This window comes from Mya arenaria, chromosome 15, assembly GCF_026914265.1.
Source record: "Mya arenaria isolate MELC-2E11 chromosome 15, ASM2691426v1".
Taxonomy (NCBI): Eukaryota; Metazoa; Mollusca; class Bivalvia; order Myida; family Myidae; genus Mya; species Mya arenaria.
The window spans coordinates 51770661-51791702 of NC_069136.1; the positions used below are offsets into that span (position 1 = coordinate 51770661).

A 21042-nucleotide genomic window follows, 5' to 3' on the forward strand; every position below is an offset into this window, starting at 1 on the left:
TTTGGTGGTCTTGAAGAACTGTGAAGTATTAAGAAAATTAAATTAAACGAAGGGTAGTGGAGTTATAAGTGAAAATGCCAAACTGCCCTTAAACCTAACCAGACGCCAACGCTAACGCCGATGCCGACGCCATGGCGTATAGTGAAGCCTTCTTCTTCTTCGAATTTTCGAGCTAAAAATCTGACTTGAAAGTAAACACTCATGTTTGAGTTATTTTTCACGTTGATCCCTTTTGTCGAGTACATGGACAGAATATAAAAAATTTCCACATTCTTATTTGATAAGTTGCGGCTTAAAAGCTTGTTGCTAAAATAAATGTTATATATGAAAAATGTTTCGTATATCGTTAATCAATACCTTACACAATATACAAAATAAGATCATTAGGTTATTCAGATTTATTCTAATACTTATATGTGTTTGTACATTGTATTATAGTTGACAGGTGAGCGAGATTTCAATCAATGTTAGGAAAAAACTGCGTATTCTTTTTTGTGTTGTAAATGATGCACACCGTTTCAATGAGGAAAAAAATGATCCACACTCTTAAAATTTAAATGATGAACACACTTAAAATTTAAATGATGCACACACTTAAAGCTGCACTCTCACAGATTGACCATCTTAACAACTTTTTTAAAAAAAATATTGGAAAGAGCAAATTATTGCGTTCATATCTGCAAACCAATGATATAAGACTGCTGACAAAAAATCAGATCTTGGTTTTTCATATTTCCGTTCGAAAATTAATGTTTTATGGCTTAAACCGTTACTAACGGTTTAAGAAAAATGCATAAAACATCATTTTTGTACTAAAATATAAAAATCTGATTTTTTTTTGTCAGCAGTCTTATATAACTGGTTTATATGGATTTTCGCAAAGATTGGCTTGTTCCAAGACAAAAAATAAATAAAAAGTTGTCAAAACGTTCAGTCTGTGAGAGTGCAGCTTTAAAATTCAAATGATGCACATAAATTGAAATTCAAAGGATGCACACTCGTGAAATAGACATGTCTGAATATGGAATCAACATACAAAACAATCAACGAAAATGGATTGATTGCTGAAGCAAATAACGATCAAATGCACAATATGGTATAAAAACCTTTTATATAGAACACTGATTTCATAGAAATTATTACAGGAACAATTTTAATGTACAGAGCAACACAGATAAGCATTTTATGAATACATATATATGCGTCTATAATTTTATTTACAAATCTCAAAACGATATTTCACAATAAATAATTCATTGATAAAAACTATAACAACATGGACTTTTCCTTGACTAAATTTAAAAGTTTGCACAAAACATGATCGTATAAACATTTTGTCACAGAGATAAATAGTGGATGTTGACGGTTTACATACCACGTGATATCCACTTCATATGTAAACATTATGTTGATGGATAGTTCGGACATCTTAAATCGGACAGTTGCGTTTTCACCCAAGTATTATTCTTTCTAAAAAAGGACGGACAGTGCTACAAAAACAGAACAGTGTTGTCGATTGGTACACGAAAACGCCCATGGATAGCGTTTTGCTTGCTCAAGGGAAAGAGATGGTAAAGTAAAATAATATCACATTTGGCACATCTCTTCTAAAAATCGTGAAATTGAGCCAGCCAAATGTGTTTTAATTCTATTTAAATATAATATATATTCAGTCTTATTTCATTTACTTTTTATGGCCTTTCACAACAGTGTGCAACTCGATATTGTACGGCTGGAAATTGTCCGAAATACGCATCAAGTTCTTTCAATTAACATATGGCATTTTAACCACGTGGTATGAACATCGAGTTATTCTGGAAAAAAATAATATTGCAAGACCAGCTTGACCGTAAAATGTTTAAGTATACACAACCAATATTGTAAAATACAAAGATTGTCTAAAGTTACATGTAAACGATCAGTATATCACTGTCGATTCTTGCCACTGAAATCCATACATACATTTGTATAGTCAATAACAACTCCCTTTTAGGCCAAGTTTTGTCTCAGTTTGTTTTCACATACTGCATACATTACGATAAATATTGTGTTGTTAAGTACATTTTGTATCTGATGTTGACTGTCTGGGTATATAAAATGGTCCAAAACACGATACTGTTTCTCTATCATAAATTTCATCATACCACGTATTAAATTCACAACAATATCCTAAGGGTCATGTTCACAGCTTGTTCTCTATTGTCGTAAAATCAACTTTTGAAAAAAAATATTACTAGAATTTAATCTTTAGTCCCTTACATTGCATTATCCTGGGATAAGATCGGCTGTGTTTCGGCTTAGTTATTTCTTAAAAATCCTTCAATGAACCTGCGCACCTCTATAGCAGACGGCCTTTCATTTGGATCAACTGACCACATCTTCTTAAGAAGCTCAACGATTTCTTCCTGAGGCTTATTGGCTTTGCTGAAACTCGGACGCCACCCCCCTTTTGAGTTTCCCTGCCTTTTTTTCAGCGCTTCCATGGCATCACCGTAGAAGTCTCGTCCCAAAATTTCCCTGTTAATAATGATAATAATAATTAAACGCTGGTGCAAATTGTTACTGGACTATATAGGGTTAGACAATTTAATATTGCATCCAAAAACGTGTATTTATCTTGAACTTGTCTTTTCACCAAAAAGAATAACCGACGTTAGAAGAATGCATATTGGTACATATAATGTCGGAGATTATAATCACATGTAAGCTAAGGTCTATAACTCTTAGAGCGTTGCGTTCACACCACGGCACTCCTGTTACATATCAAAGAAGGAGATGGGCTAGCTCTCTGTCGTTTCAACACGCAATATGTGTGTAATTTAAACTGACAGATTATAAATGACTTGTTTGCATACTTTTTTAATAATTGCTATGACCATGAACAAGTCATTAAGTAACTCATTAACAAAAATATTACCTGTTCATATCTGATGTAATCTCTTGTCCAAACCACATCTCCCAGTAGATGAAGGAAAGGCTGTAGATGTCAATCTTGTTTGAGTGATTCTGGTTGCTAAGTAACACCTCTGGTGCCATATAGGCTGGCGAACCTTCACACGTGCGCACGAGAATCTTTGTTGGTTTGGCAACACCAACGTCGGTAATCTTTGCAGTACCTTCCGTTGCAACCTGGAATATCAAAAACATGACCGAAATGAAGACGGTTAAGTTTAAACCGTTTCTACAGCCCAAATCTCACCATCTATTGTTTACGTTAAGCATTGATGACAAAGCAAATGTTTTAAGGGGGCCATTCTCCAATTAGCTTCATGTATATTTTTTTTAATTATGATGATTTAATACAGTCTATTTATTTTAATAATAAATATAAAAATATTCCAGCACCCCACTTCGTAAAAAGCGCAAAGAGCTTAGAAATATTGTTACATATAACAAAATTACTTACTTTATATTACGAATATTTCACTGTAATCAATAGAAAGATGATTTCCTTAAAAAGTCTTAGATCTCTTCAAAACAAGATATTACACAATGGTTAACTAAAACAAAAATATTAAGCTTCAAAAACAACAAACAACAAACATACCAGAACATTTTCGAGCTTCATATCTCTATGTGTGTATCCCTTCTCATGTATGTAGTCCAATCCCTTTGCGAGATCTAGTGCATGGGCCATCATGCTTCGGAAAGCCTCTCCTCGGCGGGGGTGATCTTTCGGGATCATCCCGGGAACCCATCGCTCTCGGTTAATGTTTTCTGTTGTCAAATATTCAAGAACATATCATACATCTTCAGGTATAGCCTTTTTTTGACTTAGGTTTATCGGCCACTGAGAACTCTCCAAACCAAGTCTTATAAACAGATGAGTACCTTCTTAAAGCATAATTAAAATTGCATCGCATGTCGTTTAGAATAATAAATAGTTACACGGATTACTCAAGTTTAATGCTAAAGTACAACACACATTTTTACGGATGTACCATTAAGGTCAAAATAAAATATCTTGATCATTAGATATAAGTAATTCCTTAGGATAGATAACGGGTGAAACCGTTGCTAGGAGATGGTAAGAGTGATGTACCAACGCATAGTCTCAATTACATCTCTAACGATAATAGTAGCTCCCCAAATTTCTCTCATCCTGAATAGATATATATTTTACTTTCCTCAAAAAATGAACAGCAGGAGCTGTTTTTTCAGAAACATTTCTAAGATTATTAAAAAAAGAATTCATTCTTAAAAACTTCAATTTCCACATTTTCATTGCACATTGATATCGTCACCTTATATGCTTTAAAACAGGATAGTGTTGAAGAGTAGGATAAGGTACAATTTTGATTATAGATACTTTTATAATACGATCCAAGAACGAACAAATCATTGATACGCAAATGTTATTACATTCACTTAGCAAATATGCGCACGAAAATGCACACAAAGTTAGTTTACTTTAAATTGTTTATTGTATATTTAAAAAAAGACAAAAAACATCAAATACACTGAAAACACATGACTTAAAATAAATGTGTACTAACCCGTGTAATATCCTTTCAAGGTGTCCTTACACAGCTCCATCACCATGACCCAGATGAGACCTTTGTTGGGATCCTTGCAAAAGGTAGCGCCGTAGTATCGAACCACGTTAGGATGACGAAGATCCCTTAAACAGGAAAGTATTGACTTCTGTCAAGATAAACATAGCACAAACCATATTATCATAAAGAGAGTGTTACCATTGGGAGCTTTTGTAGAATAGTTTTCGGACACTGTATTGTTAACAAGACTTTGAATATGCATGGTTATAAACAGAAATGACATACCTCATCGTTCGATCCTCAGTGAGGATATCTGTTACATTCTTCCGACTAACAGCTTCATTCGCGACCTGAAAAATGTATTCCCCATATGTTATTTACTTGGACATCAATGTACATGTTCGATATAAATGATGTCAGCAGTTTAGTCGAGCTCATGGTGGTTAAACGTCTGGACTGAAAAAAGGTTTAGCTAAAAAAACACTCTTTCAATATTGGTACTTTGGACATCAGCTTAACCCAAATTGATTTTTACAATAAATTTAAATGTGTTAAACATATATATCCATTTCCCAGGTTATAAATATTCTGGCATTAAATGGTTTTGGACATTCTTATAGAACGGCCTATTCAATATAAAAACAAGAAATAAACAAATAACTGCTTAGATTCCATGGCTGCCAAACAAGTGACAAGTTTTATTTTGATGAAAAACTATCCCCCCCCCAATATTTTGATATAAAACGTCTTTCTGTATTTACCGTTATTCAATTCATTACTTTCATACACTATTATGAATACTACCAGGACAAGCCCATTAGTCAAACATTGAAATGAAAACCCTATTGAGAGGCACGAAGCAAGGGCCAAAACACCAATGAACGAAAGACACAAACGTATAGACACCACATATACAAAAAAGCACAACATACATACCTAGCACTATTCAAAATAGGTTTTACCGATTAATGACAGAATTTACAACGCCTTGGAATGGTCAGTCTGCTGGATCTGGTTAAAACTTCAAACTTATCCCCAGGTATTTATAGGATGAGGTAGTGTGTAAGGGTGGTTATTTATATGAGCATAGTTTAGCAAAATCTACAGAAACATGCCTTCAAAGCCACTGGTCGGCCTTTTTTGACTATCTCCGAACGGAACACATCTGCAAAGCTTCCGCTTCCCAATGGATGCTTTCCATGCCAGTCGAACTCTGATATATCGTAGTCAAACTTCATGATGTTGTTGATGTAGAAGATATCCAACTCGCCATGCATGTCAGCACAGTCGTTGCAGAGGGATGGCAGCTTTTCCTTCAGCTGTTCGATCTCTGTCATGCTGTTCCGTAGTGTCTCAATCAACTGTTGGTCAGCCTTTAAATAAAATGTTGACGTGTAAGTAATTGTTAATAATTCTGGTCCAACAAAAGATAATTGACTTTCAAAACTGTGACATTAAGAGTTATTTTACGGACAACAAACTGATATTAGATAATGTTCAAAAAAGGACATATGCCTAAATTAGGCAATCACCGAAAGAGGTCACATGCCTCAATTCTTCAACTGAAACATACCTTCAGGAATTCTGGTATTCGTTTTGCAGCCTCGTCAATATCTTTAAAGAACCTATCGAAGTATTTGCGGAGTTTTGAGTTCATGTCCTTGTGTTCAAGAATGCTTTTTATATACAGCGTTGTGGCCTCTGCCATGACCGCTGCCCGTTGGTTCTGCGACACTTTATCGGTGTACCTATCCCTAATAATTAAAAAGAATGCACTGTATATTTGAATGATAAATCCAACATTATTATAACAAATCTGATATTAACAAGCATTAAAACGTTTGAATTTCCACGTTACCTTTTGTTGTCTTCATTTAATGTATAAGATTACTTATGGTTAAATGGCTATTTTTTGTCTGATTAGATACATGTACTTTAGGCATGAGGACACGAAAAAACACCACTATCTCCAGACTCTCATACAATAACCCAAACGGTAACATGTAGCTTACTTGAACAGTTTTCGGACATTCTTCTTGCCAGTGTCAAGCATACCAACACAGCTGACAGCTCCTCCCATTGTGCTGTATGTGCGTTCTACCTTTCCCTTCTTCTTGGCAAATATTCCTTTCACCGGCATCAGTTTGACTGTCTTAAGCATCATGGCTTTGCCCTTGCTGTCGGCAAGGAATTCTGGAATATAGTTTTAAAGTGTCAACTACTATATATGACAATGACGTATATGGCCGGGTGTCGTTCAAATATAAAATGAAATATATATTGACAATTTATATATGTTTTTGTCTTTTAAACTAATGATTGTTTTTCGAAACGTTTTAAAGAATATGTTAAGGGTCATTTAAGGAGAATGGGGCTTGCCAGTATCAGTATCAGCCAGCAAACATTATTCTTCCCGTTAGTGACAACAACATCTTATGGTAACATGACACAAACCGGCAAATTCGCACCATAAGTGACCACACGGCACTCTTATAACAGTAATAACAGTTGGCACAAAATTGTCAATTCCAACACAGAATTTTACATCATTTGAATCAGAGGCTAGATTATTTATTATCAAACCGCTGGCGAACGAAAATGCAGTTTGTAGTATGAAATTTAAAATAATAAATACAATTCACATTGACAAAGGATTATAATTCACGCTTATTATACATTTTGAATGCATTTTACATCTTGATTACAAATAACGCTTATAAGCAACCTTACTTTCAATGTCGTCTACTTGGTGCTGAAGGAGACCAAATTCCTTTGAGAAAACATCAATAATCTCTTTATCGATCTTGCTGAGAACCGAGTGTTCTCTCTGCCAGCCATCTATCGCCATGGCAATACGTTCTGATATTATCATGGCAGCATCGTCAGCAGTTCGCTTCCATTTCCGGTCAACCTTTGGACAACCACGCGGATCTTCCCAGTTACACAATCTGTAAAATAATAGTCTTATTTATCGACTTGGTGGAATGATAGTTTATACAATTGTATATATATCGATAATATGTATCTATGGTTTAATGTCTTTCATTATAAGACCTAAGGTTGAGTGGAATATTTATTTATTTATTTATTTATTTACTATATTTTGTTTGTAACTTCGATTTAAAATGAATGTTTGATTTTGTCCTCATATTTTTTAATCAATATTCGGCCAGATGGGTTTTTGACTTTATGGTGGATAAATGTTTTGTTCTATTTTATTCTATATTTTGCAATTATAAGTTAAGAAATTGGAACTCTTAAATTAACATATTGTTATCATAAATAGGATGATTTAATCATTGCTTAAAATCCAAAAAGCAACCTAAGAGTAAGTTCGTATAACTTATCGGCTTACATATACATCAAATTCAATGTATATTGTTGAACAAACCTATGTTTAATATAGAGACGATTTTATGAGTTGTCAACTTTTAATTAAACGATATACATACAGATGTTATGGTAGCAAGTACTTTTAAACAATGTTTATTGACTTTAAACAATGCGTATTGACTTTAAATTATTGACAGGGTATCAGTTGTTGATCAATATCCTTCATGCTATTGAAAGTCGAAGTTACCAAAGTGTTCAAAATATTGCGGATTTTTTGTTCACATTCAAAGTGCAACCCACGCAATTCTTACAATAGTAAATGTTGTTGGCGTTAGATCATATCATCCAAGGTATGCACGATATAATATTAATTTGCCATGTGAATATGTGTTATTGTAAACATGGTTGGCCAACAGTGAATTTTATTTTCAAATGTATTTTTTATAGACTTTGTGGTAAAAGGAATGGTTTTAAACATCAAATAATCAGCCAAAATCATGAAGAACTTTAATGGATTGAGTCATTATTCCAGATAATTTAGTTTTATTTTCTTCCAAATTTAGAATTAGTAGATCAATGAAGCGTAACTCTGATGATTTGCTCGTTATTAGCACAAGAAACGAAGTTGAGTTGAATTAAAAACTATATCAAGTTACATTAATCATTTTTTCAGAAAATAGACTGTGTTAAATAGGAAAAAAATATCAATTAATTGGATAATACTTGTCCACGGCGGTAACAAAAAGTTAAAAAATATCCATTAAAATTAGAGTGCAAATTATACACACAGTAAGTTAGTTAAAGTTGAAGTTGTATTCAAAGAACTCAGTTCATGATAGCATGCCCGCAAAATATATAATTAAGACATGGCTTTTGTAAACAAAGAAACATGCAATACACAAATATATAAAGCGAAATATGAAGGAAAAGATATATGTTTTAGAATGCTTTATACAATCATGTGCCATACTTAAAAGATATTTTGTACACCTCTTTGCAGTTTACAAGCTAGTAATTACGTATTGAACATGTTAGAACGTGTTAACGATTTACAAACAAACTAGCATCAAATTCCATTTTTAAGACAATGTTTAAGTTTGGTAACTGGTTTGTATTGAATAAATTGATTCGCTCGTTGCTGTACTCTTTGTTTTAATAACAAACAAGGCACGCTTACTTCTATTCATATCAAAGTTTGGCGGTGGATATAACTACCTTACCCTTACCCATAGCTTAACTAACCCTAGCCCTAACCCGAATGACGTACATAATTAGCCCCGCTCACAACACCATACTGGATTACTAAGACTTTTTGCGTTTTTACACGGACGGAAACCACCAACGCACCTGTCTTGAAGATCCCTACGCTGCAGCAGGTCTTTGATATGCCCGGTTATCTTGAAAATTTCGAAATCCACCTTCTTGCGCAGGTTCCCGACGCAATCGTCACTGTTTCTCTAGGAATCAGACAGAAAAAGAAGTTTGAACCTGTTACTATACTATGCAGGTAACATAAATTTTTTAGGATCACATCATTCAATATTTGAATTATTGTTTTAATTACACATTCAGTTCATATCATATAGCAACATAATACATTCGCAAAAACAGTTCGACAAAGAACAATCGTAATGCCATTTTTAACCAAAGAGACGGTTAGTTTATGCGGCGCAAACAGCGAAAAATCGGTTTCGGCACAGATGGTTTTAGCTCTCCCAATGCGGCCCTTCATTCCTCGTAAAACGTAACAATATGCCAATTCGCTAATGGCTGTAGTCGACTTATTTAATATTGTCGACTGACAAGCCATGGATTTTACGCTTAATGCATAACTCACTTGATTGATTAGGACGGTTTTAAAGCCACACTCATTCAACGCTTTAAACAATTGTCGTCAACGTACACTTATCAACAATAACATTGACCATTAAATTTGAAATATGTGTTTATGACAGCTGGAAAATCTAAATGTCAAACATTCCTATCTTCGCTTTCATGATATTTACGTATCTATGTTTACCTGCAGTTCTTCTACGTGTTTCTTCATTTCCATGTATCGCTGTCTGGTTTCATCCTCGGTCATCTCATGCTGGACGCTCGTCACGCGAAGAACGTAATTCGACCGCGTGAGGAACCCGGATAGCCACCTTGAAAGAGGAGAAGAGGTAGCTTTAGAAATAGCTAACAATGCGATGTGGACAGAAAAAAATACTCCTAGGTAGTGTCGAGAAACAATTCTATCAAAGGGATCGGAATAATTAAACAACTGACTTAGGAATAAATATGAGATAACAAGCAAAACAGAAAGTCGGTCAGAAGTATGTCGAGTTCCTACGAATGTTATTCTAGGATATACCTGAATCGTACAAGCGATAGAGCGTCTCTCGAGCTAACATCTACTCCTTATTTGAAAACAAACTCATCATAGCCTTTAATTCATTGTACAGTACAGTGTTACATTTAAGGGGTTGATAATAACGTTGGTGATTGAAATGGCGTGATCAACAACATTTAAATTAATTAAATGTATAGTTCGTTATAATCGGCGTTTAGGAGGGCTTTGACTACATTAAATATTGTCCAAAATGCAACTTTAACTAAGGGACCATTTTTTAAAATTCAGAAGAATGCATTTATTATACAGGTTATTCACAATGTACGATTAAATCTTAAGATCGTTGTGATTAAATATGTATACTTTAAGTGATAACGTAGTCTTAAATTATAACGGACCTGAATTTTACTTTTTGAAAATCCCCGAATAGATGAAGGTTACATAGTACGATAACAGTTTCCTTCATGTTTCTCAATATACGCAGTAATCTCTATTGACGAGCAGCGACAAAGGCAGTTTTGAAAAATTATAATTACGCTTCATTGTTTGTTTGCAAATGTCATTCATAAGAATATATTCCAGAGTATTCCCCATTTTATCCCCGTACTCAAAACAGTAAAGTGTGTTAAAAAACAACAACTGCAAATGTTACAGTATTATCAACAATAATGTATTAAGAACATGCGGATACTTAACATGTAAAATTAAAGTCAATAACAGCGTTTTAGGTGATCTACATGTTTGTTTCTTTCTTCTATTTTTATTGCGCCGACATGATACTGTTCATCATTTTAGGCATAAGCTTTAGCATTTCTTTTGAATATCACTTAGAAGAAATCATCGCTCAAGCCGTTCAGCACTTTCAGTGCTTTGATTTTTCTTGCATGACTTGTCTTTATAAATGATGTTTCGATCATCAGTAAGCTATGTCCGCACTGTTACGAAAACAATACCTTGTCACCGTTCAGTTTCAGTCCTCCCATGTCAATGTGGTTATATTACGTGTCTTATTTCTACACCTTTTTTCATGGAATTTGATCCTTGAACAAACTGACTGAAACTAGTCTGTATCTGAGCTATATTTCCAAAATACCACATTTAGGAATTCAAGGGGATATCTCGTTTGTGTCCATTGTAATATTAGTTATTTGCATACTCTGTCGAGGATTTATTATTGTATCCGCGTTATAGACTAGGCCTAAAATGCAGTATTTGGAAAAAAAACTACAACATTTATTTGATCCATTGCAGATTTGTGTGTTAAGTGTTAAACATGTTCAAATATAATTTTGCAATTACAGCAACTGAATTTTGTCTATCAATGGCAATATTGCTGTCGTTTTAAGACGACTAAGTTTAATATAACATATCTGTGCATACAGTGATAAACCAGAACATTGTTTTGTCATTGACATACCATAAACATTTTCTTGTCCAATGGTAATATTATCTTAGGCTATCAATCTAGACGTTGGGACTTTTTGCTTACTGTAGTTGTTATATCATTTACGCATTTTTATGAATTTACCAGTAGTGGTTGGTCATTCCCTGTCGGAGTGAACTTGTTATGAGTTGTCCCATCTTTTGAAGTTACATCCTGTCCAGTGGTAAAATTACCTTTAGGCCATCAAACTAGACGTTGGGACTTTTTGCTAATTCTAGATGATATATTATTGAAATAACACATTTTCTAAAAATGAATTTACCAGTAGTGGTTGATCAGTCCCTGTCGGAGTGAACTTGGTATGAGTTGTCCCATCTTCTGTTGTAACATCTTGTGGTCCTTTATCTGATCTTTGTGGTTAAGGTAGAATTCCCGAGACTAATGTAATAGAAATTACAAAGGTGTTAAAAGAAAAGTACCTAGTAATCATATTATCATTACAAAAGACAGACAACTAAAGGTGTGAAATAACACCGTGGTGAAGTGTTAATTATCTATATTACATAAGGAGTGTCTAGTTTCGTCTTTAGAGAAAAATTAACGATCAAATTGCATGATAAACTTTAATAAATACTGCCTTCGTTAACTGAATAATAGAGTCCATTTTACAGTAAGGAAAGCACATGTTAACCCTAGTGTTCACAGTTAACTTTGTTTTGTAGAACTCAAAGTTTCAAAGTAAATGCTACACTTCGTTTTTAAGATAAAACTTTGCATGATACGACACATTTAATAAGATAATGGTAAATTTGGGGTTTACCTTGTTTACCGACATGTAGTGTATTTGATGTTCTCTTACACCTGGGTATACCCGCGACAATTTCTCGAATACCTCACGTTGGACATCTCCCTTGTCTTTGTCCGGTACGTTCTCCCACTTGTTCCCAATGAAGAGAGAGGCTTCGGGGCTGAAGTCCTCGGAGCAATTGACAACCGTCTTAAGTAAGTGACCCAGCTAAAAACAATATACCGCATTTAATAGAAGCCCCTCTAAAAACGATTTAACGAAAGAGAAATGAGTGCAAAATCAAATTTATCGCCATACGTGAGTAGCCAAGATAAGTAATTAATGCGCCGGAGACGCCCAGCAGTAAAACAAAATGTACCGCCTTAAGTCAGCTTTCCAGCCTATATGTAACGCCTTAAGTATGTGGCACTGATACATAAATGTACCATAGAGGCCGAGTTGTACGGCCAAATTTACTAGATGATAAAACGTATCACAGGGACCGGGCCTTAAGTAAGTGACCTAGATAAAAGAGTACCGAAAAGTTCCAGCGGAAAAAACCCAATACGTATCGCCTTATATAAGAGGCCATACTGAAAAACCGAATGTTTGTTTTGTCCGTTTATACTTGGAACATGTTCGTTGACATTATTGCATTTTCAACAGCTGTCCCTATACAGCCTCGACCAAACTGAGCCTATTGATTTCATACCGTCCGTGTATATGTGCGTTTAAAAGAACCTTAGTAAGCCAATATGCTTATCCCTGAAATACCAATCACACAAACAAAAGAATACCTTTCTTTGAACAAAAACGTCTTCCTAAGTCTACTTTATAAATAGGTAGATAAGAGTAACAAATAATTGTCTGTACAACAACCCTTGATAATGTATTAACCTGTTCTTGCAATTTCGCTGTTATCGTTTAAAACGCTTTACTTGTGCTATCGTAAAGGTAATTTTAACATTAAATAACGTATACACAGACATTTGTATAACGTTTTGCACATCCAGTCAGTAGTTGGGGATTACGTCTATATATTTTGTTTTAAAGGTCCCATATGGAAAATTAGACATACTCTGAATCATTAACTACTGACTGGTTTGTTAATCCATGGATATAATCGGAATCCCCAACTACCAACTGGTTGGTCGTGAATAACCGACTGGAAATAGTCGAGTAGCCTAATATCAACATCAACATCTAACTCTGAATTTTCGAATCCCCAACCGGCAACTAGCATGTAATCCCCAAATGGCAACTGGTAGGAAGTTGAATATTCGAATCACCTTCTACCAACTACCAACTACCTTCCAACTCTACCGTCATGTTTTGAAACCCCTTTTGGTTAAGTCAGCATGGTCATTGGTTGACTATATCGTTCCACCTATCACTCTATCAAGAGGGCCTCACAAATGTGTATCAGGATATCTTACCCTGCCTTGCTGAACCCCTCCGGCTGCGTTTGTGTTAATAACATAGAGGAAGCCAAAGGATTTTTTCAGGTAAACCTCTAGACTTTGGTCAACATTGTTCCCTCCCTCGATACCGGGCGTGTCCACGATCACAACTTCTTTCTGTAGTAAAGAGAGTTTTTGTATGCCATATGAATTGATGTAAATGTAAATGTATATATGAATTATCAACCTGCGATAGAGCATGGTTCTAGATTGAAAGTAAAACTTGATTGGCATTTACTGTTTGATCCAATCAATGGTTAAATCACAAAAGCATAGATGGCGGTAAAATAAATAAATACGTTTAGAAACCAGGTATAGACGCTGAGCGTGCTACTAATACAAAGGAAAACCAGGGACAAGATTAATAACCATCAAGTAAGAGATGAAATTGTTTAAATGGCACGGGCTTCAATGCTTTAAAAAACAGGCAATCGACTCAACATAACTTAAGAAGGTAACGAATATAAGGCAGTTAATATGTATAAAAATATTTGGCAAAATATTGAGTTAACAGTCCTGAAACATTATACTAAAGTTCACTTCCTTGACGATTTGCGATAACGTCTCGAATGGGTTTAAATATACTCTCCTTACTGCATTGAAATATATATAAATGGTTTCTTTTGAGGCTCAATTAATTTATTATTATATAGTAATTACTTACACTGAGGGTTTTGAATGGATAGTAGAGCTCCACTCTTTCGAATGGATTATCATCATTTTCATCACATTCAACTACGCTGTCTTTAAACTCCTGTATACCCTTGAGATCCTCTGTAATTTAAATTTTAAATAACAATGAATTAATAGAATTATAGGTTATATTTAAATGCCTTAATCGGCGGTGTATTTATCCTTGCTGCACTGTTGGCATTGTGTCAAATGCAAAGCAAATAGCTGACAAATCATCAATCAAATCTTGAAATCGAATATCTTTCTTTCATATTGAGAAATACGGCATTGTCTCCACTATTTTTATGTGTACATGGCACATGACATGGCATGCGTTGATCAAACAATGTAATAAAGATGTTAAATTCTTTATATTTTCCCAATTAAATTACATCTTACTTAATTTGATTTCTTTCGGAGGTCTTTTTCTTGTTCTGTTTTCGCTATCGGACAGCTCTGGCTTGTAGATACACCTTGCCCGTTTCTCATCGCTACAGCGGATCTCTATGATGGTGTTGGTGCATTTGAGGGCATCCGTGGGCAGCAACTGACTGTCGAGTATCAGGTTGATGAGGCTCGATTTTCCCGCCCCGACTTCCCCTGAATACAGTCAAATGATCATTGTGGCAAAACATGCTTATTGGTTAAGATTGCATCGTTACCTACAATCTGTTCAATAACTTATTTATCTGTTAAATTATGATACAGAAACTGATACCGAGCGAAGAATATACGTATCACCACGTATGTTAGTATTACCTACCTGTAAAAATGTGACATATTTTCAAAATTACTGTGTTTCAAATATGGTTCAAACTCAAACGGATCCAAATGTTTTTCTTATCAATACATATAAATAATAATCATTTTGGAAAATATTTTGTATCAGCTAAATGAAATTAATAATATATCTTAAAATGTTCAACAATATTATCAGCCACGACATGAAATAATTAGACAAACAGCGATTGCCTATGAAAAAGACAAAATCTCCAGTTTGGACATTATATAATAATTCAATATATGTTCTCTGTGTCAGGTGCACTGGTATGACTGTGTTTAAGAACGATTGTGCAGAAAAATGCATTAGTTTATTCAAAGTCACTTTCGTTGGCACAATGTTGCGCGAGATTAGAGTTGTGTTTTGGGGGACCCCGGCGAAAAAGAAGAACTTACAAACGCTCAAGCCTGGAATCGAACTAAGGACATCTTAGTGAAAAGCTAATCCCTGCGCTAACTGCACATCCCGGTTAAGTTGATTTGAAATGTGTTTTCTTATAGAGGCATTTGTGATGCATTAGTAGCTGTTGTCCGTAAGTAACGCTTTTAATACTGAACATATTTACACCTCAATTGCCTGCTTATACCACACAACAGTTTTGTAAATTTTACCTGCAACTAGAATCCAGCATTCCCCATTTTTAAGCGAATTCTGTTTTTCCTTAAAATCGTCTTCTAGCCCTGAAATAAAAAAGTACTAAAAATGCATACTTTTATTTTGCTATCATACTATTTTAAAGATTCATGCATCAGTTTTATCCTCGGTCAGACTTTACAATTTTGTAATTTGTAAATTTGAATAATATAGACAGGAGTAAGCAAATATTGTTTACTGGCTATTACATAATACAATTTATTCACAATCAGAATTAATCATAATTAGTGAGTTTTATTTCATTCAAATTAATTTTATTTCACTTTCCAAGGACATCGTATAGTATAAGCTACTATTCAATATTCATTGAAACATAATTGTACAATATAATTAAGGGGTTCGTTCTCACTTGGGTAAGATTGTGTAAGATTCGATTTAAGCTTGAGAGGAAAGGCTTGGTACAGTTTGTGCGCTTGTCGAATCTTCTCCTGCAGTTTCCGTCGAACCACCGCATGGTCATCGCTAGCCTTCATTAGCGAAGGACCATCGGGTCTGCACAAAGGGTCAGGATCAGGCTAAAAAACAAATACTATGCAATAAGAACTTATAACCGGAAAGTTAAGGAGTTAAACACACTTACATCGATATTATTGCTAATCAATGCAACTGGCTCAATGTTCACTTCATTCTTCAGCGGAAATAGCTTACGATTCTTACTTCAATCACCCTGAACTTGATCTTACAACAATAGTTTATCGTTAATATCATAAAGATCATTTTCTAAAACTGTCTCTTCAAAATGAGAACACAACACAAATTATACAAAACAAAAACAGTGTACTAAGCTTAATTCTGTTAAAATGAAGATTTTTCGAGAATTTTGTCCTAGTGTTACCGAGTAAAGTAATATTCATATACACGTATTTGCTGATTATATTTGAACAAGATGCTTATTAAACAGTGGATACTTCAGGACCAAGCCAACAAAAATATATTGAAAAATGGTCTTATTTAAAGGCACACGAATCGAGGTCACACACACACACACACACACACACACACACACACACACACACAATAAATATGAGACACAAAACGCCGAAAACAAACAAATAACAACAAATCTTCACTGGTAAATGTTTAGGGCAACAATTATGGCACGGCCAATTTAAAACTTAATAAGAATCTACTAGCCACTTCAGCCAAGTTTTAACTAATCACTTGTCCCAACCAACTCTTTTCGATTTGCCGAAGGGAAAAATGCTATATACGGATTTCTGAAAGCCATAAAAAATATATTTGATTATCCGAAAGCCTAAACACTTTAGTCATGTTCTGAAAGCCCTAGTAATACTTTATTTCATTGTATACTATATTAGCCACAAAACGTCATTCGGTTTTCTATGAAAGAAGAACGAGAACACAAAATGAAGGTCGTGCAAGAAAGGTAGTAAGAAAGATAACGCAATATAGTAAAACACACACAATATAGTCATAAAAGAAACACACAAAGTGGCAGACCTTTTACAAATTGTTGGTAGTACAAAAACGTACATGTCAATTCCTGACTGTTTCAAGGCGGAAAAAGTCATAGATATCGGGTACAGTTTGTATGTAAGCAGTGTCCGTGTGTTATGGAGTTGTGCATATGTCATTGCAGTAAAACCTTTTACTAATATACCTTGTTTACAAACACGTGTTTATTGATTTCACTGACAAATGAGTGTTTGAAAAATGTGCGGTTTAGATATCGTTAACCGATATTTCCTGCGGTAAATTATTGACGTTTAAAAGGCGGCAGCCCTTTCAGTGATAGCTTAGCATGGTTCGTGTATTATGAAGTTGTGTGTTAATCGTTTAATTATTGAGATATCATTTATTACCTTTCGTTTCAGGATTATGTCAATAATCTTGTTAACAATCTTGTCCTTAGTTCGATCGCCAGTAATATCTATGTCCATTTCTTTAGCTAATGCTACGACCGATTTCATGTCCATGTTTTGGACATCTTCCGGACTGAGGTTCGCGTCCATTTTCGCTTATTGCTGCTTTCGTATATTGTGTAAGTCTGAAATAGATACTAATTTTATTATAATTTACAATTAGCGATTTTGCCATAAAATATAAATTTGAGAGGTGATTACAGGAAATTCACGCAATAAGTAAATACAAAAATAAATGGCTTGGTGCGAAAGAATCACATAGCCATTTATTTTGTGAAATAACACACTTACAAGCTTTAAATGGTTTAGTGGTCTTCATACAATTTTGGTAACTACCAACAAACTGGACCGGCCACTGTTTATATCTACCGCTCAGCCTGATTAAAACTAATAACTGCTGACTGCTGATTTACTTAAATAAATGTGAAAATACCGCCTTCTCATATAATAAAATATAACGTTGACCACTAAAACATGTTCTAGTTCTTAATTGTATTTTGCCAAATGGACAAGCCTCTGTTTAAATCTATTGATTCAACTGGATTCAATCAATAACAGCTGACTGCTGATGTACAAAATTCAATGTGCAGAACAAATACACCTTTGAAGACTTATTTATAGGTAAAAAATTCCAATTGTCAACCCATATAAACACTGAAGATGTGTGAGAAGTAAGAGACCTTGTTTAATGATTTGTTTAAATAATTAAATGCATTTTCTTAAAATCATCTCGCATTTAATATTCACATAAATTACCTAAAATCATAAGATTCATCTGTCTGAAAAATATCTTTAAAATACCCGCACCTTAAATCACACACTCATAATTCCGTAAACAATGTAAGTAACACGTGCATAACATATGATTATGAGATACTTTTTATTCTAATTTCACGTTGAGTTACCTTGTGATCGTCTAAAGCTTATTCATGCAACTGACATTCCACCCGAAGAGGAAGAGATATTTTGGTTTACAATTTCGTACTATTCAACAGACCATAAAGAGTGGAGTTAATGTTCACATTAAAATGAGTATCGTTTAAGTTTAAAGCACGGTTTAAATATCTTAATGTAATTTTATGAAAATTTAGATACATCAAATGACTTGAGTATGGTTAATGCTTTGAAGAAGCCTTTTGAAGAAGGCTTTTCACTAATGTTCTCAAAACTGCGAGTAGGATTTTGGCTATTTAATTTAAAGCAGATATTAATGAAAATGCTGTAATTCTATTGCAATTTAATTTTAAGAATAACAAACAAAAATCAGTCTAAACTTATCGTTCAGAACCATAATAAAGATCAAATTATTTTTAATGTTCACTTTTATAAGTTACTAATGAAAAATATATTTTGCAATATATACAAATATTTTCAATCTTCACTTAGCTAATGTACATATATTCAGTCGTTTTATTTTAAAATGTTGTTGTTCTTATACTTTGTTTTAGGTTAGATAGATTTCACTTTGTTAACCTTAACTCTGAGGTCATCTTGCTTAAACTTATCAATTTGAATATCACGCAAAAAGAAAAGTCTTATACAAACATGCCCATGAATACAAATCTTAGATCATTTGGTTCAGGAACCATGATAGTTAAAGTTACGTTCTTACTCCCAAATAAGATTTACCACAATTAATGATATGTTTTAATATTCCAAAAAGGACGAATAAATGTTGAAAACAATGGTTTTTATGAAGGATAACGAGTTGATTTTGAAAAAATGAGCATTAAAATAGTATTTCTACCCTATAAAACTATAAAAGACCACAGTAAATTTTTTAGCATTCACCAATCATTAAATATTTTTGCGCTTTCTGCTTTTAAAAACACGGTTATAATCTTGTAATCAGTAATTAATATTTTCAATAAATGCATTATTTAAGTAGTTAAATGTGTATCATTCAAAATGTATGTCTGTTATACATGTGTATGTATTGTTTTTTTGAATAAGAGTGTCACTTTAATCCTTATATAATACTTCTTTTAATCTTCAAGACACATTTGGATACATACCCAGAAACTATTACAAAATAAATGCTCACTTTAATTCCTTTTTTTCTTCAAATATATTTCACCATTCATTGAACGTTAAAAAACTACCATTAACTCAAGTCGATGTTTAAAATATCTTTAAAAAATGGCAATTTAATACTTAATGGAGACACTTCACAAAAGTCATCTTCCTTCTAACGCCATTATGTGAATACGTAGCGTCGCTTGTCTTCAACAATGGCATTGATCATTCATGTTCCCCTTAATTTGTAACACATAAACTTCACATTACCGTATACACTATATTTAAACGGAGGGTAGCGTTTCCTACATTGCGGTCTTGTTTATTTGCTTTATCAGATCCTTTTTCGCATGCATAGCTATTATATGTGGAGTTCTATTTCCGATGATAGTAAATGTTCGTAGGTTGGAGTCCAAGAAAAACTATAATGTTTTTTTTTTGTATTCTGTTTGTGTCTGTTATGCATAAGTCCTATGAAGTACTTGGGATTTACCTATTAGTTTTATCATTATTTGTTTTATTATTAAGTTTCCTCAAGTTAATGCATAGTTTGATAAGATTAACCATTTACTTTTTTACTTTATTCGGGATTGTTAGAATATGAGTGAGGTTGTGACACAAACTGATTTAAACCCCAGTAAATTTACATTTTACTGACCGTACCAAGGCGGTACCTTACACTCTTTGATAAACAAATCTAGTTTTATATATAGAATATATGTACTGTGTTGTTTGTGGAGTTTTGTGCTGTTGTTCCATGTTTCTGGTTTGTGATATTTTGGGCTGTTTTTTGTGTTCTATGTTCTGGCGTTTACCCAGTGCCATTAAACGGCGTTAATGTTTAAACTCTCGGCTAAAAAGCTTGTTTCTGTAGTTTATCAAAAAGAAAAGTAACATCACATGGGTATTCTTTTCTTTAATAAGCCTACCGGTTTCGCTTGTAGCGCATCAGGGCTTATAATAAAAGCTAAAAGTGAAACCATTTTTTCCGGGCTCAGTTTATAACGGGCCCGGACTGTTTGCCTCTTTACTGTGTTCATATTTAGATGTTTGACAACAGGCTTGTGATGCGTACCCTGACTTGTACGACTCTTCTTCGTCAATCTTTCGGGTTCTGATCGTTGAACCGTCCTTCAAGATTACATCATGCTTAGGTAACTGCGGTTTTCCTGAAATGTTAGGAATGCGTGACTTTTAATTATCTGTCACCTACAATCACACCATGCTTGAAACGGTGCGAT

The 21042-nt window shown here is 34.0% G+C and overlaps 1 protein-coding gene across 6 annotated transcripts; it reads right to left on the reverse strand.

Annotated features, from left to right (window-relative positions):
- Window positions 1–383: 383 nt before the first annotated feature.
- LOC128219903 (uncharacterized) lies at window positions 384–20095 on the reverse strand. 6 transcript variants are annotated; one of them, XM_052928063.1, is made up of 20 exons: window positions 20072–20095; window positions 17726–17910; window positions 16252–16417; window positions 15860–15928; window positions 14867–15067; window positions 14460–14569; window positions 13772–13912; window positions 12369–12563; window positions 11871–11986; window positions 9850–9976; window positions 9177–9286; window positions 7227–7444; window positions 6509–6689; window positions 6070–6250; window positions 5612–5869; window positions 4782–4846; window positions 4497–4621; window positions 3548–3717; window positions 2918–3129; window positions 384–2517 (listed from the first exon to the last, which is right to left on the reverse strand). In XM_052928063.1, exons 2-20 carry the CDS (start codon window positions 17873–17875, stop codon window positions 2298–2300), a joined length of 3015 nt encoding a protein of 1004 aa, XP_052784023.1. In that variant the 5' UTR covers window positions 17876–17910; window positions 20072–20095; the 3' UTR covers window positions 384–2297. The 6 variants fall into 6 exon arrangements, with proteins under 6 accessions (XP_052784023.1, XP_052784017.1, XP_052784019.1 ...); XM_052928057.1 differs by lacking the exon at window positions 20072–20095 and adding an exon at window positions 19830–20029; XM_052928059.1 differs by lacking the exon at window positions 20072–20095 and adding an exon at window positions 19801–20029.
- Window positions 20096–21042: the final 947 nt, after the last annotated feature.